This window comes from Ammodytes marinus, assembly GCF_949987685.1.
Source record: "Ammodytes marinus genome assembly, chromosome: 19".
NCBI lineage: Eukaryota > Metazoa > Chordata > Actinopteri > Uranoscopiformes > Ammodytidae > Ammodytes > Ammodytes marinus.
This window is the reverse complement of record NC_137223.1, coordinates 20,343,969-20,370,551: the sequence shown is the minus strand read 5'-3', so window position 1 is coordinate 20,370,551 and position 26,583 is coordinate 20,343,969. Positions and strand designations below refer to the sequence as shown.

The following is a 26,583-nucleotide window of genomic DNA, read 5'->3' as shown; positions in this document are numbered from 1 at the left end:
ACTCTGGGGAAGGAGGGGGGTAGTGGGTGGACTCAATCTTGTGTTGCTTCCATCACAGTGATGCATATTTCACCAGCCGCCCTGTTAAATATGACCATCCCCCTATTGATCACAAGTGCTTTTTGACTGGCTGGCTTTTATGACAGGGGGTAAATTATGACCCAATTCCATTCCATTAGCAAAAGTACTTTTAAACAACGTCTTCAGCCATGGGATCTAAATAGGCTCTGATTAGGCACTATGAATCATTGCTTGGCTGACACGTGCACCCCCGTAAAGATGTACTTTACCCATATATCTCATTAACAGGGAAATGCACACTGCGGATACGTTACGTGTGATATAGGGGTTAGGAAAAGGCTTTTAGGGGAGTACCTGACGGTGAGGGTAAGTGGTGACACCATCATTGCCGGACACAGGTTTAGAAGTGACCAGCTGGTGTTGCTCCTCTACCCAGCGGTCCATGTCCGGGTTGGGTGGCTTGGGCCCCCTCCGTCTGATGGTTTGGGGGGTCCTCTGAGGCGTCCTGGGGCTTCTCGGGCTGTGGGGACTGTGGGTGCGACTGTGCAGTTGGTGCTCAGCCGTGGCGGCCTCCCTCGGGGCTCGGTCCCCGTGCTTTGTCTCACTTTGTCCCAGCAGACTAGCCGCGCTAAAGCCGTGTTCAAAGGGAGGCTTAGCTAATGACGGACCCCTGCTCAGAGCCAAGTGGATGGCCTCTTGTTTGAGCAGGCCCAGGTTCATACCGCAGGCTCCACACTCGCCCTGCTCTCTATCTCTCTCCCTGCAGGAGTCATTGGCACCGGACCGACTGTGGACACGAAGGTTGTCGTGAAGAAACATAGACAGGTCGCTAGAATCCTGTAAAATGACACAGAAGCAGCAGAAATTATATTAAATTTGTTACTTGCATGAAAACTAGGCGGTTAGGTGTTTGAAGTAGCTACTCCACATAAGCTTCACACTTTACACAAAAGAGAGCCTGACCTAATGAGATCATAGATTCAGCAACAGCTTATTGTGAAGACATAATAACAAAGCTAATTTGCTTTGTTTGATTTCCTGGATTGAGAATAACATGAAGGATCACTGAGGATATGGAAATTGAGTCGTGGGAAGGCACTGCAAGCAATCTTTGCACTTAGCAAAGTAATCATGAGTCAGTAATATCGATTAATGTTACCACTGTTGTCCTTTTAAAAATGCAAGTTTTAAAAAAAATTACTTACTGCACCTTTAAAATAAACTTTGAGTGTTCTTATCTCTGTGCAGATGTATGCATCAATGGTTAAATGTGCTTTTTACTTTTATTTTACCTGCCAAGGAAAACAATATTTCCTTTGTTGAAACTGCAAAGAGGAGGTACAGATTGCTTTGAAACCAACACACAACAGAACTGTGAATGAGTACTGAGCAGTCACTTGATTTGATCATTTTGTGGAATTATGTCATGATAAATAAGTGCAATCGTGCCATCTTAATAGAAAGTCATTATCTAGCTAATCCAACTGAATTTGGGAAATTCTGACCACATTAGGTCTGAAAAGGGTTTTTGGCATGTGGGTTCCTGCCATGGACTCTGGGCTGTCAAATCAAACAAAGTTAATTTCTCGCTTTCCATCCTGACAAAGACTCTTGTGTCACATCCTGTTTGCACTGCCCTTGACACCTTCTAATGTCCTCACTGTCTCCCATCCATCCTGCAGGCTGCCAGCACATTGCCAGTGACCCATATTCCCCCCGGAGGAGTACAGCATAGGAGCCCCCAATAATTATGTAAAACAAGGTTGTTAAAACTCCAAAACTGCCAAACCATCAGGAACTATAGACATTTCTATCCAGTAGTAACTGCCACATGTATCCTCTGATAATTTTTATACTCTGCATCAAGAGATAAAGAAAACTGATTGCAGGCATACCATCTGCAAATTTCTTGTATGCGGGTTTCCCATTTCTTAAATGGAACTGATCCCTTATTGATAAAGACAGACACATGCTGTATAGCCAGATGGGCGACTGTACTTTCCATCTTTGCCAGATTTAAAAAGAGATGACATCAGAGAGGCATGATGCTTTTGAAACATCATGCTCGGATCAATAAACCTGCAAGGAGCGAGCCGGCTTATCAGATTTCTTTGACCACGTCTGTGGCCACAAGATACCTCTCTCTCTCTCTCTCTCTCTCTCTCTCTCTCTCTCTCTCTCTCTCTCTCTCTCCTCTCTCTCTCTCTCTCTCTCTCTCTCTCTCTCTCTCTCTCTCTCTCTCTCTCTCTCTCTCTCTCTCTCTCTTTCTAAAAAGCATGATGCTATAGTGGTGCCTCATCCCACTCGAGAGGACAAAAATAAATAGTCCCCCCACCCCCAGTGGAGAGGACTGGAGATGTCACACGGATGTCGCCGATGAAATATTCATGTCCATTTTAAAACCGCTCACGCAGAAGTGGCACTGGTTTACTTTGTGGAGCGGAGAGAGTGTTGTTGATGGATGTTAGTGGTGACAAATGTGCAGATGGACGGTGTGTGCACCTCCCACAGGCAGCACTGTGAAGACAGACGTGCCCACATTATCATTAAGACACTTTTTTAATTGACTTAAACATGCAAAACTTGTGAGTAAATGAGTAAAATGTAGCAGTTTTACTTCTTTCTTTTTTTTGATAGTCTTGTGTGATTATATTAAGGCTACGACTAAGGATTATTATCATTATTATTTTATTTTTATTTTTTAATAATCAGTCAAACATCAAGCCTTTAAAGAATACATATATTTACAATTTACTATTAAACAGAATTATCACTATCACTAAGAAAAAACGCAAATATTCACAATTAAGATGCTTGAACCAGTGCATTTTGTTATTTTGTGTGATGTTATAAGCCTATACCACTTCATATTTGTAGAAATGATGGTCAATTCATTCTACCTAATTAATCCATCACAAGTGTAGTTGCACAAAGAATATCCAATGGTATCATGATATATTTACATTATCTGTCTATTACCCATGCACCCCCACCTGATGAAAGGTCCTGAGATGTGTTGAATCAGACCGTATGTTTCTCTATGCAGACATTTGACCCCGAACACCATTTATAACAACTAGATTTTCCTCATAAGCGAGCAGCCAGATCTAAAGTGCATTTGTGGTCCACTACTGCACCCCCTGACCCGTTCCATCATCAGAGTAACCGTGGTTAGTTACTGACCTTGCAGGAGAAGTGGTGGTGAACAGCCAGGCTCAGAGCTTGTTTCTTGAGACCAACGAGGGTCGCGGAGCACTTCTCACAACACGCAACTTTCCCGTCAGACCTCCCGAAGCCAGTACTACGCGCAGACATGGTTCCCCTGCACATAGCGGAGGACATAGTACTCCTGATGCGGTCCCCTACCGTCCCAGGGAGGGACTTGTAAGACGGGGGGACAGCGTCTGCTCTCTGGCACATATTCCGCTGTGGGTCGCCTCTGGTCCCTCCGGCGCCTTCGGGAGTGGGTCGCTCCTTGGGCTGGAGCTCTGTGCCCTTGATACTTGCAGAAAAGCCGGCTGGCTCAAAGTGATGCTGCACTTCTGAGCTCTGAGAAATAAAGGATTTGACTTGATTTAAATGACGATAAAGGATGTTGTCTATGTGGGCTTTGGCAGTGGGCAATTACATGTCAATCGACGTGGACAACTGTAACCACACCCAAATGTTTTTCAAGCAGTGAAACAATATTATTGTTCTAACACAACTTTATAAAGACAATTCAACGTTTAACCAATAGCCTAGTAAAACATTCTGTTAAGAAGCAACAAATAGGACTTACCCAGTGTGCTCCTCTGACCGAGGCAGGAAATCTCTCTCCTCTTCCAGTCAGAGATGACATGACAACTTGTTAATATTTAAAAGATGTCCGAACAAAGGCAGGCTGCTGCACTTTGATTCAATTTTGCCAACGCGCCGTGGAAACACAGCAAAAATATTTCACTCATGGTATAGGCTCATCTGGAAATGATGACCAAACTAAGAGGCTGTTAATAGAGACACTGCTGTCTCAGAGCTGAACCGACGATGGCTTTGGCACAGTGGAGAAGAAGTGGTGTGAGCGCTCCGGAGAACTCTTCATGAATTCACTCGGCTACTTCCCCTAACCTCCACAGGGAGGCAGCAGAGGAGCACGTGATGAGAAAACGCACAGGCTAAAGGGAATAGCCTAGTCTGCTGCACAGTTTGTTTATGAACTTCTTTATTTTCACAATATAATTACTGAGCAATCTATTTTCTGAACAACAGCCCCTTGTGTTTAATGGTAGACCCATAGCCTGTGTGCCGTCTTGTAAAAAAAATAAAGGGATAAAGCTGCCTAGGCTAAAAGAAGAACTGTAGCACATTTAATATTATGATGTCATAGCCTTTACATTTGACCTCTGGGGATGTAGTTGTTGATTTTCTTGAATTTCCATGAATGAGTGTCTCTACACTTTCAAACTAGGCAGCACAGGGGCATTTTAGACATTATACACATGCACTATAGCCATAGTGGAATAATAGGCTAACGCAAGGGTAGAGAAAGAATAAAAATTACAGGGTTGCTTTTGGTCCATTATGGATCACATTCTCAGTCTGATATCGTGAGGGTTTTGTTCTCCTTCTCAGCCACAGGAAACATAACGCAACTGTTGTTTTAGGAGCTTGCAGACCATATAGCCTAACCAGGACCTGAACACGGAATGTCATCATGAGCAAATAAAGAATAAATTAAGAAAAACCACGGCCTATTGAAGTGAGCGTTCTTTACTTAAAATTAATTAAAACCAAATATTAGACTATTGTATTCTTTATTGGAAAAGCCTACACTTGGCAATGTTTGTGACAGTGTTTAGGCCTTTCTTTATATGTCCATGGTTTAGGCCAACAAAATATATTTTAGGCTACATAACCCACACCCACACCCCCAGGATCACCTTTTCTGCATTATCTGTGCTAATTAATATTGTAGGCTACAATAGTCTTGCTAAAAGCACGGAGCTGTTTTTAGTTCCCTTCTAAAATGCAAAAGGATATGTCTGTTTAGGCTACTTATTTAGGAAAATAAATATAAGCCTCACAATATCCTGAGTGATATTGGAGAAAACATTTAATCTCCAATTTAGCCCACATTTTCCCTCAACAACGCTCTGTACGGGATGGTAGCCTATGGGAGATTACTGCAGGGACAGATGGTCTGCGCGCAGGCAATATAACCAAGCTGCGCGTCTCTCATGGTAATTACGGTAGGGGACGTCACGTCATCCTCCCCCACACCGCAGATCCGCTCTTTGCCGGTGGAAGATTGCTTGGACAGCGAGGGTGCCATTTGGCGCAGTTTTGAGCTACAACCGTTAACAAAAGGGCGTCCAGTTATTTATTAATCGTTTTATTTGTGAATTTGATTTAATACGTTTCTTTCTGTCAAACCGTCGCAATGAGCTCAATGAACGTGAAAAAGCTGAAAGTAAACGAGCTGAAGGACGAGCTGAAGAAGCGTAATCTTTCGGACAAGGGGCTGAAGGCCGAGCTCATGGACCGGCTGCAGGTCGCGCTAGACGAGGAGGCCCTCGCCGGAGACGGGGTGCTGGACCAAGACACCGCGGGGGCTGACGGTGACCAGGCCGCTGAGCAGGATGATATGGGCGAAGAAGAAGAAGGCGAGGGCCCGGTAGAAGAGAGCATGGAGGCCAACGAAGAAGAGGAGGAAGAAGAAGAAGAAGAGGAGGGTGACGAGCCGGAAAATGGTGGGGATGGCAACGGCGATGGCAACGGGCCTGCCGAGGACGAGGAGATGGGCGAGGGGGAAGAGGACGAGGACGACGAGATGGACCCCATGCTCAAGGGAGACGTGGACGACATGGACAAAATCAACACAGAGGACGGTGATGGTGAGCCCGGGGACCAGGCTGCTGAGGGTGAGTCGACCGGAGTGGTTATGAAAATGTGCCCGTGCTGGATGAACTGTGGCTGGGTGTCGGGCTTTTTTTTTTTTTTTTGCTCTAGCGCCAGTGCTACCGCGGGAGGGTGGGGGTTTACTTGGAATGACTAGATTTGAATGCGTAACCATACAATAGGGCGTCCATGTTGAGCTAGACAGCGTGACCTCCCTACACTAGCCTATCGAGCGTTAGCCACAACCGAGGTAGCTGGCTAGCTAATTTAACGTTAGCATCGGTCACCACCTTGGTGAGCGAATCATATTCTTACGCCAAGCATTATGTCCATTACATAAACGTTTACTCAATCATTATTCCTTTATAATTGAACTGTTAGTTATTATATTCAAGCGAAGGAAGTGAGAAAAATAACGTTAATGTAGCTTAACTTGGCTATTTGTTTCGATTGGTTAGCGTGTTAGCTGCCAGCTAGCGTGTTTTTCTTTGTCTGTGGTGCAATGCTTAGCCGGTTAGCTAGTTCGGTGGTTCCCACGTTTAATTGACAACGAAAGGGGTGTCGGAAATCACTTTTTCGCCGTTTAAATGGCATACTGTGTTTTGGAATGTTAAAGGTGTGATAACTGCGGCGAGTATAGGGCGTATTTCCTCCTGTCAGAGCTCAAATCACGTTTGGGTGATTCCAAAAGAAATCCACATTTAACTCAAATCTCGATTTTCGTTGTAATGACCAGGCTGTAAATGACTACGCATGCGTTAACTGCGAATACGCCGAAGTGTATTTTTATTCAAAAGGGCCCGGGAACCCCTGAACTAGTTGATCCGAAGCTGTGCGGAAGACGGAGCAGCTGTGAACTGCTTGTTTAGCACTTGGTTTGAATAGAAAAAGTCATGTTGTTGGTATGAACGTAGAAAATGTCGCTTTACAATGTGTAGACACCTAGGTCATGCAGGGTAAGCTAGGGGGAAGGGGGCAACCCATTTACTTGCATGATGCAATTGTCCCATACCACAATAGTCTCCTCTTAATCCAACAGATCTAGAGTTTTATTTTAAACAGTTTATTCTTCTAAGCCCTTTTTTTATTGAAGGGTTAATGTCCCTTTTACTTTGCAGAGACTTGTTTTTCCTCCCCCAGCAAACACTGTTCAGAATGTTTATTAGGACCAGTTTACATTGTAATTTCTAACTGGTCATTAGGGCTGTTACAATTTTATAGAGTATGACTGTTTTTAAGTGTAATCTTGAGGTGTTACCTCTTTTTTTAATATTGATGATTATGGTCGACACAATGTAACTAATGAACGGGCTTTGTGGGCCAGAACCCCACTGCCAGTCCGACCTCCCACATAAAAAGGAGCACCTCATTCTATATCTTTGTTCTATTTTCAAAGGGGATGCGGACAAAGACACGAATGCTGATCAGAAGAATAAGAAGGGTGTTAAGAGACGCCGGGAGGAACATGGAAGGGGCTACTTTGAATTTATTGAAGAGAACAAATACAGCTGGTAAGGATGGGACAGCAAAAATGGCCTTCAGCATCCCTGAAGCGCCATCCATAGCTTTGTTGAACTGTATTGGCTTTAAGTGCCAATGCACATAACTAGCAAGAGGAAATCTCCTCATTTTCAAGTATTATACTATATGACCTTACTTTTTACACATGTTTTGACGGTCATCCCTGTCTACCTTAAAGAGCCTTACCATTTATCTTTTACAGTGCCCACTCACATTTGTGTCTTAAATGGACTGCATTCTGTAGCAGAAGTGCATCTATCAAATCTCAATGAAATTTCACATCTGTTCCTCATGCCACTTATTGTGTTGGAAAGCCCATTGTGTCCTAAAGGTGAATCAAGCTGCTCTAAGAGAACAACCCCAGAGGAAAGTAGCAGATGTGCACTTTTAAATGGCGGGTGGGTTGGGAAGAATAGCTGAGGCGTGGGAGGAGGGGTCCACTGCTGCAGGGTAGCGCACAAGGATGTAGCAAAACTCCCAAAAGAGTTTGGAATGTCCTCGGAGGAGCTCGCTATTGACCGTCCATCGTTTTGCCTCGTTATGGCCTCTTTTTTTTCGTTTTATTTGGTTGTATGATGTCAAAATGCTATTTCTGTCCCATCTATCATGTCTTGTATGTTTGTTATCATGGTATGAGTGCAGGTGTGTGTGTGTGTTTTTGAATGGCTCTTTTCTACCCCTGCACAGATGACATCATGCATGGGTGTTTGTGTGTGTGCGTACATGTAACTATTTCTTGGTCAGTGTTTTGTTTTCATTGCGCTATTGACTCACTGTAAGGATTAACTGTCAGAAAATCGCTTTTTTAATTTGGCCAATTTTATTTTTTAGTACCAAGTTGTTGGACCACAATAGTTTTTTAATATTTCTCCCTCAGTCCAGTTTTTCCTTAGTTTCACACATATTTGATATTTTCCCCCAACCATTTTGTTAAGCTTCAATCGACCCGTTGTGAATTAAATGGCCCTTTGGCAGCCACAGGCCTGTAAAGCAGCATTTCACCCAAGTGCCCCAAGTCAATGTGTTTTCCAGAGCCCACTTAAATCTCCCCACAGCAGCCATTTGTACAGCACTCTAGGCTGTTTGAGGACAAATACGATGACAATGTCTCTGGAGGGCCTGCAAATGATGAACCTCAACTCGGTTTCTTCATAATTATTCTACCCCACTGAACTTGTATCATTGCTTCGTTTGGAACAATGCAATATTAACCTTTACAACATTTTACCTAGTTCTTCAACTCATCTCAAGCTACAGAGTTGGTAAGTTGTTGTAGCCCTCAGTACACTGTTATTGCTCTTTTCCAGCAGTTAAGCGCTAAGCATGGTGACAACTTGTACTGGATTGTTACACAGAACAGTGTACGTGAGTCATGACCTTATCTAGAATTCCAAACATTGGACGTCAAATATAACTGCCCACCACTGCTTTGACTGACCCCACAGCAGTCCTGGAGATCATAAACACATTGATCTGAAAGCTATCAATTATACCAATGGATCACCTCTTATTTAAAGGCTAGCGGAGGTGCTCTCTTTCTCTATCTCTCACGTTTTAGATTTCGCTGGATACTGCAAGGTAAGTGTTGTCTGACAAGGCCCACACTACAGCTCACTATCCCAAAAGTTTCGAGGCTCGCTTGACCAATTACTGTATATATTTTTTATTATTTTCCCCTAGTCTGTTTTTTCACCTTTTCTCCCCAAATATTTTTCAGCAAGTGGTACCCAAGGCATCTATATGTTCCATGCAGTTAAATCAACGTGAATCCTCAAACTTACTGGTTGGTATCTCTTTTCAGGGCCTCATTTAAGTCTCCTCAGCCACCTCTGGAGGAAGAAGATGAGGAGTTTGATGACACAAAAGTCTGCCTGGATAACTGTAAGTGATCTTAATGGGACACATGACTACATTAAATAATTTAAGTCAAGTTGTTGCTATTTCAAGATTTATTTTTATTTTTTATTAAATGACAAACACCTAGAACATTCAAATCATGTTTTATCTCTATACCGATATTAAGAAGTGTGTTTTTTATTTGTTGTGTTCTAGACAACTGCGACCTGCACTTCAAGGTGTCACGGGACCGTTACAGCGCCTCATCCCTCACAATGGAGAGTTTTGCCTACCTCTGGTCCGGAGGCAAGGGTAGCTACGGTGTGAACAAAGGCAAAGCCTGCTTTGAGATGAAGGTACAGCAATGATGCCCATGAATTGTTTCCTTAAAATAATTGACATTTTCATGCTGTACAGAAACTGCATTCTGCACACATTAAACTGGTGGAAATGACCACTGATAAATGTTGTGTGTTTTGCTTCATGTCAACAGATTACAGAGAAAATTCCTGTGAAGCACATTTCCAGCAAGAACATGGAGATTCATGACGTGCAGATCGGCTGGTCCTTGTCTACTGGCACCCTTCTCCTTGGTCAGTGTCTTTATTTATGCTTCAGCTCTACAGATTTCTATATATTTTACTATTTTATAATGTGTCATCCAGACATTTGGTATCTGTGGAATGAAATGTTGGGTCCAGCTCTAACTTTCTGTTTACCGATGACAATGTTTGCTCCATTCATTGCCAGAATACTTTCCTTTTTTTGTTGGTCTCATCTGATCATACGTTCACTTTTCACAACACTGTCACTATCATGACCTCTCTTTGACGCACAAAATGGTGACCAAACCAACGCAGCTATTTGCAATGATTAATTCATGCAGAATATTGTTGGGTTCAAAATGTGCATAATTTTCAGTTGCATTAACTGGATGACTTCAAGTAAGCGAACCGTGTATTAGATCAAAACAAGCAGGACAGGGTTCATGTTATGGCATGAATGTCTGCCAACATAAGTAAGCCTGCTGTGATCCTCTATAAAAGGCAGTGTCCTAAGAGGTCCCTCTAGTGGTTCTTAAGCAACATGACATGTTAATGTAAAATGGCCCCAGCTCTGGCTGCATCTTGGTAATGGTGGCTGGCCTTTTGCCAACAGAGATGATTCACATCCCAGTACTCAGTCCCTCTGACTGAAATGTCATATTACTATAGAAATAATCCATCTGCTAGCTGTCTCAAATGTTGACATTTATATATTCTCCCATTTAATGTTTAGGTGAGGAGGAGCATTCGTATGCATACTCTGGGAAAGGCAAGAAGACCACAAACTGTGTGACAGAGGACTTTGGAGAAACCTATGAGGAGAATGATGTCATCTGCTGCCTCATTGTAAGACATGCATGCTTGTTGTTGTTGTTGTTGTTAATTTAAGTAATTGACAACCAAGCTAAAATTGGGTTAGTATTGAAACGTCTCAAAGATGCACACAGCGATGGCAGCATAATGTATCTCATTAGAGTATATATATTCAGATTATTATTTTTTACATATTTGTGAACTACCAGCTTTTTTTAAATTATTGGGCATTCCTTTTTATTCCTTGCATTACATTTTACACCACAATAAACAATGTTTCACCTTCGTTTCTTCGTTTAGGACTTTGAAGGTGAGGAGGTGGTGATGTCCTTCGCCAAGAATGGCGGGGAGCCGGCTGTTGCTTTCCAGGTCAGCAAGGACAGCCTGAATGACCAGGCCCTCTTCCCCCACGTCATTTGCCACAATTGCGCTGTGGAGTTCAACTTTGGCCAGATGGAGACTCCATACTTCCCCCAGCCAGAGGGCTACCCTTTCATGCAGCAGATCCCTGTGAGCGATCGAGTCCGAGGGCTCGTGGGACCACAGAAAAAGGCTGACTGCGAGGTAAGTGTGTAGATACTCTTCTAGTCTTTCGTGGGGATTTTCTTTAATTAACTAAACACTGACAGACTTGTGTAATTTTAAAGTATTGATAATGCATTTTCATGTCTCCTATGTAGATCATAGTGATGGTCGGCCTGCCAGGCTCAGGGAAGACCACATGGGTGAAGAACCATGTCCAGGAGAACCCTGGGAAATACTACATCCTTGGCAGTGACACCATTGTGGACAAGATGATGGTCGGTACTGCTACAGCTGAATGGTCCTACAGTGTCTGTCCTACCATGTACGTGTTTGTTAATGTGTATTATCCTGTCATTTAACCAGCTCAACAGCCTGAAACGCCAGTCAAAGGACATCACAAAACTCAGCGCCATTTCCCAGCGAGCACCACTTTTCTTGGGAAAGTTTATTGAGATTGCTGCCCGCAAGAAGAGAAACTACATCCTGGATCATGTACGTGCTGAAACTGATCACAGAATTTGCCAATAGTATATAGATATATGACTACACAATCAGACGTATCAAATCGCAGCATAATTGACTCTTTCCCCTCTGTTCCTCAGACTAACCTGTCTGCCCCGGGCCAGAAGAGGAAGATGTGCTTGTTTGCTGGTTTCCAGCGCAAAGCCGTGGTTGTCTGCCCCTCTGATGAAGACTTCAAGCAGAGAGTCCAGCAGAAGGTCGAGAGTGATGGCAAAGAAGTGCCAGAGCACGCCGTCTTCAAAATGAAAAGTAAAAAAATATATATACTTTGACCATAAAGTACACATGTAGAGGTCAAACATCTATTGGGTGACTTTGTCAGATTTTTTTTTTCTAAATTGTTGTTTTTTCATTCCAGGCTTCTACTCTCTGCCTGAGGCGGGAGAAAGCTTCAATGAGGTCATCTTCGCTGAGCTGCAGAAGGAGGAGGCTGCCAAGCTGCTGGAACAGTACAAAGAGGAAAGCAAGACGGCCCTGCCGGCTGAGAAGAAACCCAACCAGGGAAGCACAACACCCAAACGAGGCGGTGGCCTGCGTGGTGGCGGCCGTGGAGGGAACAAGCAGTTTGGCCGGGGCAGTGGGCCCGGACCAAGGGGCGGTAACCGTGGAGGCTTCCAGATCAGAGGCAACTTCAGAGGAGGTAGGACTGAATATTGTAGTTAAAGCCATTTTATTAGAACATTTTGTGACTCATTGATTCTCAAATGGGGGCATGCATTGTTTTTTTTGGTTTAATAAAGAAATATGTTAAAATAATCATACTGAAAAGGGCCACTATGTACAATGCATGTATTATTGTTAATGTTTTGCAGTTACAATATTTAGTAAATTAGACATTGGTGGCACTTTACTGTATTGTAATTATTTATAAAGGCTTTTTATTTAAAACATTTCGGTCAAGGTGTACTTGGCTGAAAACTATTTCAAAGGGGGTACATTATTGAAACATTATTGAGAAGCACTGGTGTAGACCATATTGAACTGGCTGAAAATCTTCCTAACTTGTACTGTTGCTCTGCAGCTCCTGGTCCTCGTGGCGGCTTCAGCCGTCCACCCCGCGGCTTCCTGCCTCCCCCGGCCTACAGAGGCGGGTTCCCCAACCGTGGAAACTTCAACCGCGGTGGTCCCCTCCCCAGCCTGGGCGGATCCCCCAGGGGCGGACCAATGAGGGGGAACATGGGACCCAGAGGGGCACCCATGAACAGAGGCGGCCCTATGCACAGGGGAGGGAACATGAACAGAGGAGGTGGAGGAAACCAAATGAATCGTGGTGGAAACCGGGGACATCCCGGACAGGTGGGTCTCAATGTGGAACTTGTACATCCTGATGTCCTGTTTGCAAAAGCTTGCAGAATATCGGTAGCACTGAACACTTAATGTTAATGTCTGTTGTAGAAACGGATACACTTTTTGCTTTTTGGAATAGTCAATTGGATGATGTATATTCTAGTTTCTGGGTCAATTAGTATTCATCATTTTACTGCCTCTCTCCTGCTGCAGTTCCATCAGAGAGGCGGTAACCGTGGCAACTTTGCCAACAAGAATGGTGGAAACTTTGGTGGCAACAACAGGAACACTGGAAACTATGGCAACAGGAACGGCATGGACAAGGCCCAAGCCTTCAACCAGAGCTGGCAGCAAGGGGTCAGTATCTTTTTGTCTATGAAGTCTAGTGTGCTACAGACAGCATGAAGCCTAAATCATTCTTGTAAATTTGAGTAAATGTATAGCCCACTGCATGTTTAAATGTAGTCTAGATGTAAAGGGAATTAGCCCTGTGGGTTTATTTATTTGTCAAAATATGAAAAGCATGTCGCATTATGACCCGGCGAGTAACATTTTTACGCTCCTAATCTCAGAAGTTGAAGCCCCTGAAAATGCACCAACAATGAATTGTCGCCTAATTGCACTATGGAACATGAATTAGTTTTCTTTTTTTCTTTTTCGATGACTGTGTACTGAAATGAGTACAAACTACCTTGAATTTAGATGGTGTAAAAGCAAACTAAACGTCTCTTGTGTCCCGTGCAGTTCTGGAACCAGAAGCCCTGGAGCCAGCAGTATCAGCCTGGATATTACTAAAGACTCTTGTTCTAACGGACCGGCGGCCGACACTGAGACCCCCTCCTAGCCACGGAACTTTCTCCACCCCGCTTTTTGGTTTTTAGTTTCCCTAGAACCTACTTTTAATCATCTGAAACCCCCCCCCAACTGACAAATTAGGACTAAATTAATATGGAGCAACAACATTCCACATCAGAGGGGGAGACCAGGCAACCTGAGTGTATTTGAAGCTTTATATATCCATACACATCTATGATGTGGGTTCAGTCTCATTCAAACTGTTTCGTTTTTGTTTGTACATTTCTTTTTTTTTCACCATTTTTAAATGATGTACTTTTAAAATAATCTCATGTTTGTAATATCAGGAACCAGGAACATTCTGCCTGCCCAGCAGATGTTACAGATTTTTTTTCAGGGTTGTGCATTTTATCTGTGCTGTGATTTTTGTTTTGCTTTTTTTACTGCAAATTGTAAATAGTTTTTTTTTTTTTGCTTTTTTTTTGCCTAGTTTGTATGCAAAGTTTATGAAATGGTAATGATTGAAAGGAACTTTGGCTTATTAGCAACAAGCATGGTAGGTGATTCTATGTTAGACTGTACATGTCAATATAGTCCACTGTCAAACAGTTGAACTGAAGCAACAAATGAATTACAACAAGTTTTTGTCTTTTGTTCCCAGCATCCAAACCTGTAACCTAAACTCCATAGAATTACAATAAACAACTCTTTGGCTTTTTTAAATTCTTCCTGGCTTATGACTTTTGATTCAGTTCAAAGGTGTGTAAAAGACCTTTGAATGGGCATTGTCCTCGTTTGCTACTTCAAACTGATGACATCAGCCCGACTACAAGCCTCAGTTTACACCTCATTAGTTGAGTATTTCCTTCAAGCTTTGATATGTCTTTAGACCTTTTAGCTATTCTAATGTACATTGCTTTGAGAAAGTATTTTGGCTAAGCCGTTTTTGAGGATATAAATAAGCCATTTTTAGTATTGCATCATGTCTTTTTTGGTAATTTGTTTTTAAATCCTTTTTAATATATATTCTTAAAATTAGGGCATACTATGGTTGATTCCCAGGAGGAAGCACGGCCCCTAGATTGAATGTGTAGGTGTTCCTTTTAGTGCTGTAGACTTCTGAAAAATGGCTAGCACTGATCAGTCCAACTCAACATAAAAACAACCATACTAGTATTTTTAATTTATATGAACACCACTATTTAAATGTCTGATGCTAGTTCAGCACAAATGTGATTGAAAGCAGGCAGGGTTACTTATTTTCACCAGCAATCCTAGAGGGCTACACAGTGTCGCTGCACATTCACTATAAACGTCGCCAACCGTTCCCACAGACGACCTCAGACTGCAAAAAAAAAGAAGCAGATTACCTTTTTATCAACTCAAAAGGCAGCAAGTTGGTGACTGTGGCCCGGCAATAATGGCAGCTCCCCCATACAACTGCTCATCAATAATGTGTCCCACCACATTATGCTGGCAGAGGACACCCAGCCTGTGTTTCAACAAACCAACACCAGAGCTGGAAAATGAACCATCACAGTAGATCAGACAAAATACAGTTATGTGTGTGTCCATTGTTTTCAATGTTACCTGCCCACGTTGATCTTAAAAAAAAATATGTAAATACATCATCACAATCTCAACCATGCACGAATGTTAATTAATTTGACTTTGAAAAATAACTGTATTGTGACTAAGAAGGTGTTAGTTTGCCCCAAGTACTGCTGTGTGATGAATTGTCTACTATATTTAAATGTGTGGAGAGTTTTTGCCCTCCCATTTTATTGTACTGGATTCATAAATCTAGGAGAATGCAAGCTTTGAGTTTACAGTATAATCTATAATACAACAGACACTATATTTTTATCGCTTTATGTTGCAGGTTGTATATCAGGTCTTTTAATGATAGAACCAACAATGCAAAAGCTTTGCGACTTTCTCAGATTTGTTGTCTTTTCTATCCAACAGGTTTTTTGATATTTGTGTTTAAAAATGTGGAATTTTTTCTTTTTTTATTTGTCTCAACTCTATTAAAGTTATAGAAGCTGGTATGCAGTGACTTTGTGGTTTGTTCAAGGCCCTGGTAAAAGAATTCCCCTTTTTCAGAATGTTTCAGCTTTCAATGGCTCACAACTCTGGACCACTCATTAAGGGTGCCCTATGCCGTTTCAAGAGAAACATATTTTCTCTACATGGTTTTCTTGGTATTAAAGAATTGTTTCATACATCCAAACAATTATTTTAAGGCACCTGGAACCAAAACGTAAGACTAGTATATGTATGTGATCAAAACTGGGACCTGCAGCTCTAAACAACATTAAAACAAACTTTATGGTAGCTTTCAAACAGTGTTCCAGGGATCCAAGGTTCCTGTGATGAAAGTTTGTTTATTCAGTTATAAGAATATACCTTAAATGATGTTTGCTTCTCTGACACACAACGTTACATGGTGCACCTTTAATGTCAAAATACTTTGCATGTATCAAGTAGATTAGTGTTAATATTCATTTTTGGCCATTATTGAAATATATCAACTGTTTGATGGATTACTGTGTCATTCACTAAACTAAGATCATGTAATGAACATGGTTACATGCCTGATAAGAGATACAGGCATAATAACAGATGTTTATTTATACCACAGATACAGATGTAAATATACAGGCTTATTCATACTAAAGATAGAAAGTTTGTGTTCGTGCAGTGATCAGTGAATCTTGTGGGTGTGGTATCCATGTGTATTTGAGTTGAAAAGGGCTGCTTGGGTGTCTGCAGACATTTTCTACTATTATTTTTTGATTAGCCTTGTGAGCCGTTATCGGCCAAGCTAGATATCCTTGCAATGCCATTAAAGGTGAATGCTTGTGACCCAAAAATGTTTTAGTCAAAGTGAATGTCTCCTCACGACCGGCTATCCGTCCATACTGTTTGTGTGCTCAAAATAATTCCAGTGTCAAAGCCAAGGCTCTTTGAACGGGAATGTTGCTAGCTACAGTGGGTCCCCTTTGTTTAGATATTGTTTTTTTTACAGAGCCTAGGCTGTGTATTAACACCAGCTTTTTTGTCAGCGCTCACACAGTATTTACTGATTTTGACAAAAAGTGATTTTGTGTCTCCTTTAATCAGCCGACTGTTTAATCAGCCCACCTTTACTACAGATACCTATATCAGATAGTATATTTATACTTCAGATACAGGTGTACTTAAACTGCAGATACATCAGTTGATTTCCATGGAACTAATTACATTTGGCTGCACATTAATTAACATCATTGATGAGCCATGTCTAAAGGAGGTGCATACTTCTGCAAACATGTATTTATCTATAAGTATTTTATATTTAGATGACTTAATAGAGATCTGGTCAGTGTTAAAAAAAAGCCAAATTTAGAACTACTTTGATTCAATGTTGTAAAAAACATGTAAAAATATGAACGCTTTCAAAGGGAGTTGACTCCTTTTTAAACAGTAACAGAGCACCACATGTGTGTTCTCCGTCCCCATGCCTCCTGGTGTTGCTGGAGGTGTACATTGGGAATCCACTTCCCTCCCAGACAGACAGCTGCTTGTCCTCGACAGGGCAGCGTGTTTACCTCCATCAGCAGCATATTAGTGAATCACAAGACCCCCCACTCAGACAGCAAACAGTGCATTAGGTATTGGCCCTGATTACCAATGTTTGGCCCGGTCTAAGTCTGATGTAAACACATGAAGCTTAATGTGAATTGCCTCCATGTTTCTCTGTATGTGGCCCATGTTGCTCCTTCCCACTGCAAATAAAGCATTACAAGTAGGTCTGACCGCCTTTGTCAACGCCAGTGTGCCCTCAGCGTGACAAAAGTTACATAAGTCATTAGGCAAATGATTTGCCCTGCTCTACGATTTCCTATAAGTGTAAACAAGGAGGTGAAAGAGGAGGAGGCAGCTGTATGTGACTGCATGTGAATGTGATCATGAATGTGAATGGGGCCAGACAGCCCGGCTCGGGAGCATGCAGGGAGGCAGAGGAAGACCAGGGGGAAGCTCTTATAGTGAAACTAAAATATTTTATTTTTTTCCAAACATAAACTCATCCATATTATATACAGCTTGAAAAATATAACACAATTGACAGAATTTGAATGATTGCTGCATATTCAACACAGCAGCTCACAACAAATTTGAATATAAAAAAGGTGATATCAAAATTTATACAAAATATATAAAAGTGCTTGTGGAAGGAGATGGAGTTGAACGGCAGCTGGGACTGCCTGTTGTGTGTGAAACTCCCAAATAAATGTACATTTAAATAGAAAGTACTAGACCTTTAAATATATCAACACCCCAACTAAAAAATACTATAATAGTCCTATAGCACTCTGTGAGTATAGGACTACCATAGCTTGTGTCCCATGACGTTATACTATGGATACATTGTCCATTGTGCACGCGCACCTCTCTACAATCATATTGGGGAATTCGGCCACTTCTATCTCTGTGTAGTCGCCCTTCTTAACCAGGTACATGATGGGCAGCGGTGCGCTCTCGGACACCGTGCACCGCCTCTCCCCGTAGCCAAAGTTGCGCTTGGGCTGCTTGCAGCCTCCGGTGCACCTGAAGGCTTGGTAACCCGCGGGCTCGATGATCCAGTACTGGGTCCAGGTGAGCGCGCGGAAGTTGATGAAGTTTTGCTCCCTGCAGCAGGTGTCTTTGTTTTGGCTGACGTCACAGTCACCACGAGAACTGAGGAAGAAAAAATTAAGTAAGTTAGATAAGGCTTATCAAAAAATAAATCAATAAAAAGCTTATTAAAACGGCTTATAAAGTTTTGACTATAAGCAATAACCTTGTACTTAATCACAAACACTTAAAGTGAGTACACCATTGTTGGTTTTTAATGCCAGACAGACAGTCCTTGGCGGCTGGGTAAATTGACGCCCCTGTGTGACAATACTAGAACTACTACTACTAGGCCTTCTACTAATCTACTGATGAATGCAAATGGTGACAGGTAGAAAAGAAAGAGAGAGAAAGGTAATATGGGCTAATTGTAACACTGATACAATATCCTGTATATCAAAAGCTCGCGCCCTTACCCGTATTCTTCGAGGTTGAGTGTGTAGAGGATGAGCTCGGGCTTCCCCAAGGTGTTGTCCGTCTGCTCCTGGGTGGTAAAGCGCACACTCTTGGCCATCTCTGCCGCGTAGCTGCCAGGTCTCTCGCCCTCGATCCACACCTCCAGGTGCATAGGTGTCTTCTGCTGGCTCTTGGACCAATAGTGCACCGCCTGGGTCACATCAAAGCTCTTCCAGCCGGACTCGTGAATAGGGATCAACCTGTGAAACGCAAAGGAGATAAGGGGCGATTAATTACAAGGTAGATGAAACGGATACGTCCTGGAGAATAATGGAACGTATTAATTATTATCATAATTGAGACAGCCAGCTGAGGCCTTGATGATGTCGCCTCCTGATCACTCTACAGAGTAATCTATTATCCAACACTTCGACAGAGTTAAATGAGCCCTTACCGTGAATCTACCAGCGATGTTCGGTTGGATCCGTTGGGCATCACCTCCACCCAGTAGATGCTGACCCGGGCGTTGTTAACAGGCCGGTGGCTCTTCCTCTCTCCTGCGTGTTTGTGGAAAGAGGCCCGCTGGTAAAGCTTGAGCTCCGCCATGGTCACCTCGCTGTTATCCGGGATCCTCGCCTCCATGTCGAACACTATGCGCTGCCGAGTTGTGTCAGAATACACATACTCCCCAGAAATATCTAAAACACAAAGAATGCAACGCAATTTAGCCGAGTGTTTCTCTAAAGCAGCTTTAAATCACTTTTTTGGCGATGGCAATTTGGTGCGTAAGGCGCACCAAGTGTCACAATTACGCAACGGAAATAACTGTTTACTTTAACTGATACTTGTGTCAAAACTATGTTAACATACATTCCTACAGATAGCACAGTTATATATTAGCTTTCTTAATTTTGGAAAGATCTTTACCTGCATTTCCAGGGATTCCCCTGAGGATGCCAGCCAGGCTGGGCAGAGATCTGCGTCTCCTGCTGTGGTGCATCTTCAGCATGGACATGTACTTATTTTTGATATGCGTCGGAATAACCAGATTCTCCAAATCCCTCTTATGGATTTTAGGTACTTCGTCCAGTCCAAGTTTCTGCAGCAGCGCGTCCTTCATATCCTCATGCGTAAAAGCCTTGGCGAAACCGAAGAGAGCGGCGCAAAGAATAACACAAGCACGAAAGTTGTCCATAGTAGTGAAAAATAAAAATTTCAGTGTGGTGGAAAACAGCAGCACAGTAGCACAAGTCATCCAGTGATAGACAGTGTGCCTCTGACACTCCTCTGGCCCCTTATATTGTAGCGGCCCTCCCAGTCGTTCGCACTTTGTCAATGGGGGCAGGGCCCCTTATCAGAACAAAGGTGCGACCATACAGCCCCATCCTATACAGGATATCTAAGTGGCCATACTTCAAACAGCAACAATTAGACTCAAGTGCCATTCGTATTGTGGAGGTGTAATTTCACCATAGTTCCACTAAAAACTATGCTTGATGTTGGTGGCTTGTGTTGTATTTGATGGGGACCAAGAAAATGCTGTTTATGGTGTAAATGAAAAACAATGTAATTTAATTCAATCTTGATTGTTCAAAATGAAGTTACAAACTAAATTACAAATTATTTGCGTATTTTATGTTTTTATACATTTATTCTATATATTTGAAAACCAGTTTATGTAGGTATCAAGATGGGTAAAATGCTCTTACATTGGACTATTGGCAAAACAAAAACAACAATAACAACAACAACGCATTACACATACATTTATTTGGCAGTGAGATTCCTAATTTTAAAACATTGAATGAGAAGACAAAATACAAGATACAACAAGTAATACATTAAATGTATACTCTACACATCTAATACATAGTGAAGTCATTAGCAATGGGAGCTGAAACTCTTTATGTTTTTGTAAAGTGCATCTGAATATTGTTTTCCCTGTTGTAACTTATGATTTTTCTACAGTTTCTCTAACTGGGAACACATTCTCTTTATGTCTCGCCACTCAATTACTTTTTACACAATTAAAAAGCCTGTCTCCCAGGTCCACCCTGAAGTGTGTTCTCCGCTGCTACACATGCGTCCCAGACAGACAGACATCTCTTGACCCTGTGGACCTCAAGTGCCCCCTCCTCACTATAGCACCCTTGTCTACACACACACACACACACACCCTGCACTCTGTCGTGTACATTCCACTGGACGATGTCAGACCGGGGCTGTCTGGCAACAGTCTGTCACACAGCCGCCTTATTTCTGGCCTGGAAAGGTTGACAAATCCAGGAGCCCATCCGGTCTGTTCATTTTTGCTATACAATATATACCCCGATGGGGTCGAGGAGGAAGCAGTGCAGAGTTCCATGGGGAGGAGGAGGGGGGGGGGACCAGAGGATTAGATGTTTATTCCGAGCCCTGTCACCCATTCTTGGCCCTCTCCGGCAGATTACAATTATTAGCCAAACAGACAGTTAATCCAGGGGCCGTGGGGGCCGGCGTGGATGTGGATTGGGGCAGGCTCTTCACAGGTTGGTGATTATCTGATTCCATTGCGAGGATTTGCCTTGCCTTTTTTGTCACACAAACATTAGAAGAGGGCTGCTCTCACTGGCCGCCCCTCAAGGGCCCTGCCTGCGGTTGTGTATTGGCCGCTGTTTGCTTAGAGATGTCAGACAGACTGAAGGGGCACACAGGAAGAGCAAATGACAGATGACTGCCAGACCCACTCACTCCGGGCCAGGGGCTGCAGCTGACAAACAAGACAAATTATTAATTAGCGCTGTTGTAGACCTGATACCACAGGACACCGTCCATGTATGACACATCACAGGATGCAGTACGGAGATGTTTCACACTATGGGACAAATGAAGAAGGATTTAAAACCCCTTTCCAATTGCATGGGTGAAAAGTTTATTATGAGTGTATCCAACTGCATGGGTACAAAGATTATCGTGTGTGAATGGACTTAGCTAATAACATCATATGATATATGACATATGATAACTAGATAATTATGATCTTTTGCATTTGGGGTCGAACCTTATTCATTGTGATTTTGTTGAAAATACATAGAAAGATCAAGCTCTTCTCTGCAAGATTTTGTACACACATTTGTAATGTTTATGTCTGTTTGAATAAAGCAATGAAATATCCAAGGGCAATTTGCAATTGTTCATATGTACTATAATCTTTGGCCTCACACAAAATATTATTGCTCCAAAAAGTTGGGACATTTGCCATTAGAAAATAGTCATATTATTCTTACAGAAGTAGTCCTGAGAAAATGTAACTTTAATCAGAGACACTTTATTTATCTATTTTATTTGTTTAACTGATGAGGACTGTCCCCGTCAACAACGACAGTGCTTGTTAATTAAGCACCGATCAACAGAGAAAACACCAAATGTCTAGTTCAAACTCCAACTTGTCGTCCATTATGTCTGACTATGTGTCAAAAAGGACTCTTAAAACAATAATACAACTATATATCTTATCATAATCCTATACACAACATAACAAATGGGGACCAATGAAAGAAGGCTAAATGCATTTCCAAAAAGGATCTTATTGGAAAATACAGAACCCATGATATGACCGATCCAGCAGATGTCAGAATGCAGGGTGCAGACATGTAAATTCAGAGCTCACCCATTGTCCAGTCCAGTCAAAGGCCAGTCTGTTGTCCAGGGCCTGCAATGCATATAGACCATGTAGCAGCGTCCTCTCTCTCAACCTCTCTCTCTCACATTACAACCCCTAATTCGGGAAATTAAGGTTCCCTTTGTGTGATATTTCTTAGTCTTTCTTCCTTCCCATGCCCATCAGAGACAAGTTGCCTAGTTCAAAGCCCTCATCTGATGCTCTGAGGTGCCATTTCTTTTCAATCAAAGGCCAACAAGCTCCCACAATCAACAACTCAGGTGTTAATTAACATCCAAACATTTGCATACAAAAAGAAGTCCAATTTATAGGTAATTCCCTCCATTTGTGAAACATGGCCTGGTTCAAATGAGACAAATATTACAGAGAAGGGGGAAGAGTTGGCTGCAGTTTGGTTGTTTCCAATGTGTTTTGCAAGTTATAGATATAAATGCATGTAGCCTATATACATAAACACACATTTCAGCATCTCATTTGGAGTTTCCCTGGGAACGGGGTGGAGCAGCTGGCTGGGCTGCTCCAGAAAGTCAATATTGAATTTATGTTGGTGGTCACCCCAAATTCCCCATTATTCACAAGGCTCCATTGTCGCTGACATCCTGATCCACTACTGCCCGCTTTATCTTAATATCAAATATTTGGGGAAATGGACCGCACTAGTTTGCACGTTAATGGCCCCACAAACAGCTCCCTTGTCGCGGCTGCAGACGGTAAATATAGGCCTACACTGCGGGTCTGGGTCTGGATGCATCCATCGAGATGGCTGCCAATAATCATCGATCGGGGGAAAGCGCTAGACCTGTGCAAGAACAGACCAAGTATTGCTCGATGGCCCTACACATCTAGACACAGTACAGAGGCAGTCTAATTGCATTTCACAGAGGCAGCTAACGACGGCTCACTCACTCGGCCTGGAGACAGAGGGTTTAATCCCAGCGTTAGACTTAACCCAATGGGATCAGACATGATTAGATAGGACTAACGATAAATGTTTTCATTAACTTTTAATTAATCGACGTTGGGGAGACTTTTTTAGTGTGCAGGATGTTTATCATGGACCGTATCAAGCAAAATCCCAGAAATCAGTTAAATAAAATAAAAAAGTTACATAGGATGACCTTCCCTCCGTATGGCTGCACATTCTCATTGCAGACGGTTGTACCTAGTAGAAAATCGTCGTTATCTGAGGGGAAAAAATACTAAAAGCTAACATTTACAGACAGCTGCAGTTACCTACCATACGCCTGTTTAATAGTTGCACAAATTCCCTTTGTACAGCAGAGGGCGCTATTGTTACACTATAGGCAGCTAGAGGCTGCCTATATTATTTTAACTCAAAGTCTTGGATTTTGAACTTTCAAATGCCAACTGGTTTAAATGTGCCAACTGGGTTTAAAAAAAAAGTAATATTATACTAAAAATATGGGGTGCAATTTGGATTATCTTTAAGGGGATTATAACAGTGGGTCAATGATTACCAATAATGTTGAATTTAATGCATTTATGTATATTGTTTTTTACAGAATGAGATTTTTAATTTGGCATACTAATTTACTAATTTGACCTATTCTGGGGCAATAAGGATAAGCATAAATATAAAGAGGAAATGAATTAATAATTTCAAAATCTATTGGTGAGTCACAACTTTTGGTTTTAATGGATGTCAATGGGCCAAAAATGGGCAGAAGGAGTTGATTAAGTTGGCAGTTGATTACACAGTGCCTTATAAGGATATATGATCCAAGTTGAAATTCCATGATTGTTCAGAAAGCATTTGCCTATGCCAAGTATGATACCATATGCATGAACATAGCCTCAGCAGCTGTGAAATGAAAATCCAAAACGGCCCGGACGCACTGAGAGTTCAGATATTTTGTTTTCCTATCTATTGTGTTTTTAAACCTTGTTCTTATCGATGCCTTCGCCTTATATAAAAGCCTTTATGTTTGAAAAAGATATAACATGTAAATATTAGTTATTTATTTGGAGATGCTGTCAATCAAAATGGGCTGTTATATCCCGGTAGGATCAGCACCATCCTGCCGTTTACAGTCTGTTCCATTGTTCACTTTCATGACATCTCAAGAGAGCTGTTTGCTATTTAGCACATTCATATTCACTGAAAAGACTCCTGTCTAAACCATACATTTATTGAAACGGGCCACGCTTTGATCCAAGCCGGCTCTTTGTCTGAGTCAAAATGATGAAAAAAGGGTCACCACACCCAACAGACAAAGAGGATAATACATCAAATAGCCTATATCAAGTCTAATGCAGATACACAAATATCCTATTAGGTTTGAGTTACTTAAACGAAACATTAGAATAAATACAATGATAACAATGGAACCTGGTCTCTCCTACATGAGAATGTAACTGAATTAAAGCAAAACACATTTGAGTAATTCATATGAACTTATTGACTGACATTATTCTTCAGTGCCTAACATATCACATGTGGGAGAGACTGAGAGTCATAAATGTGGGGAGCAAGGGAGCAAAGAATCTCCTTCTATGTTAGTGTTGGTGTCCTGCTGTGACACATACTGCATACTGCTTGTGTGCTTTAAAGGTGGAGTCAGAAATTCTGCAGAATGCTTGTATTTTTTTTCTCAAAATCAGTGAATATCTACTCATGATCTGCTACCTTTGAGTACTGTGCATAAACAGAAGCAAATCCAGTGTTAAACACATGCAGCCTAGGATCTGTACATGGGCATCTTACTGCGGTGGGGCCCTAAACCATTTGTTCACAAGAGTTCACAAAGCCCTGGCTGTGAATTAAATTCACCATACTTATTTTTTCCGCACACACACACAGTTCGGACAGGTAGTGGATCGTGAGGAGATATTCACTGATTTTGACAAAAACTGTTTTTTTTTCAATAAGCCTTCTCCAGATTTGCTGACTCCACCCTTAAGACAGACTATTCTCCCCAAAAACCAAGACCATAAATCATTTCAAAGCGGTTGCAGAGTGTAGAATACATAAAGCGTTGTTTGGCTGTTTCTGATAAAGAGTCATGCCAAAGCAGTGTGCTTCAAATTACACTCGGTCACCGGCTAAATCTGTTTTTATTGGACACATCTTGCATGCTCAGCAGGCCTGCGTGTGTGCACATTTCCTCTTTAGTGCATTTCTCTGAAACATATCAGTGCATTATTTTATGTTTAGCGTTGGCTGGTGTTCAGCACACAGCCACAAAACGCACAAGGCTTCTGTGTCTGTTTCACCCCACCCCCTAAGATTCAGTTGCTATGTGGACCGTTAATCATTAATGGATGTACTTTGAGCTGCGATAAGCACCTCACTTCAAAAGGATGGGACATTACCCAACAAGAGATGAATAGTGTAGAATAAAAAAAAACTCTACAGGCGCGATACCAGGCAAAATTGTGAAATATCACTGCACTTTCATAATCATTCTTGCCATGACATTCAGGGCATGATGGCTGTTGTTATTTCCATACCACATGTTGTTAGCTGGTAATGTGTGAGTGTGATGGCCCACTTCAACAGGTCTGACAAATGAGTGCAAATGAGTTAACACTTTCAGGTGGTTTGATTTATTGAAAACTGTCTGTGTGTGATTGACCTACTGCGTTCCCATTTGATTAATATCTCATGGAGGGATCTGTGAACATGACAAGTCTCACTATCACTGATGAAGGAAATACACAACAACAACAACAACATAACTATAACTCTAACCGAGAGAGGGAGAGAGAGAGAGAGAGAGAGAGAATTGCTTTCAGCATTAAGCCTCAGTTGACTGTGAGAACAGCCAAAGAGGCAGAGAATCCAGGACACACCTGACACACCTTTGACATTGACAGATGGTAAAACCCTGTCAAAGTTTAAGAGCTGCGGTGGTAATGTTTCCTTATCTTTAAATGGCAATGATGTAACTTAAGCCACGGTCAAAGGCCTGTCACATAGACCATACACAGTTGTCAAAGTTGCCACCATCTATGAAGTGCATTCAGGCATATGCAGCACTATTATTCTGATATAAATACACAACTTTAATGTTTGAATTGTATTCAGGGTAGCATACCCTCCCATTAAATAGCAGGATTAAGTAGGTTTATGCATTTGCATTAAATCAACACACACACACACAC

At 42.0% G+C, this 26,583-nt stretch overlaps 3 protein-coding genes across 3 annotated transcripts in view; 1 reads left to right on the top strand and 2 right to left on the bottom strand.

Moving 5' to 3' along the window:
* The window catches only part of kif26bb (kinesin family member 26Bb), a gene marked incomplete at both ends in the record, with an annotated part of 40,345 nt that extends 36,483 nt beyond the window's left edge, over window positions 1-3,862 (bottom strand). Inside the window, 3 exons of the mRNA XM_080047489.1 lie at window positions 376-858; window positions 3,205-3,570; window positions 3,803-3,862. Of these exons, the coding sequence (XP_079903615.1) occupies window positions 376-858; window positions 3,205-3,570; window positions 3,803-3,862 (909 nt within the window). The remainder of the gene's footprint in view (window positions 1-375; window positions 859-3,204; window positions 3,571-3,802) is intronic.
* A 1,431-nt stretch (window positions 3,863-5,293) lies between these two features.
* Window positions 5,294-15,797, top strand: hnrnpub (heterogeneous nuclear ribonucleoprotein Ub). Its single transcript, XM_080048119.1, has 14 exons — window positions 5,294-5,921; window positions 7,295-7,409; window positions 9,221-9,300; window positions 9,472-9,611; window positions 9,749-9,848; window positions 10,534-10,646; window positions 10,914-11,177; window positions 11,294-11,413; window positions 11,502-11,630; window positions 11,741-11,909; window positions 12,019-12,300; window positions 12,682-12,956; window positions 13,161-13,304; window positions 13,692-15,797. Exons 1-14 carry the CDS (start codon window positions 5,441-5,443, stop codon window positions 13,740-13,742), a joined length of 2,463 nt encoding a protein of 820 aa, XP_079904245.1. The 5' UTR covers window positions 5,294-5,440; the 3' UTR covers window positions 13,743-15,797.
* A 2,342-nt stretch (window positions 15,798-18,139) lies between these two features.
* lft1 (lefty1) lies at window positions 18,140-20,182 on the bottom strand (the record flags this gene model as incomplete). The annotated part of the gene is given in 6 exon segments (XM_080048328.1): window positions 18,140-18,464; window positions 18,818-19,057; window positions 19,252-19,495; window positions 19,725-20,052; window positions 20,055-20,107; window positions 20,110-20,182. Coding segments are annotated over 6 exon segments (1,263 nt in total).
* Window positions 20,183-26,583: the final 6,401 nt, after the last annotated feature.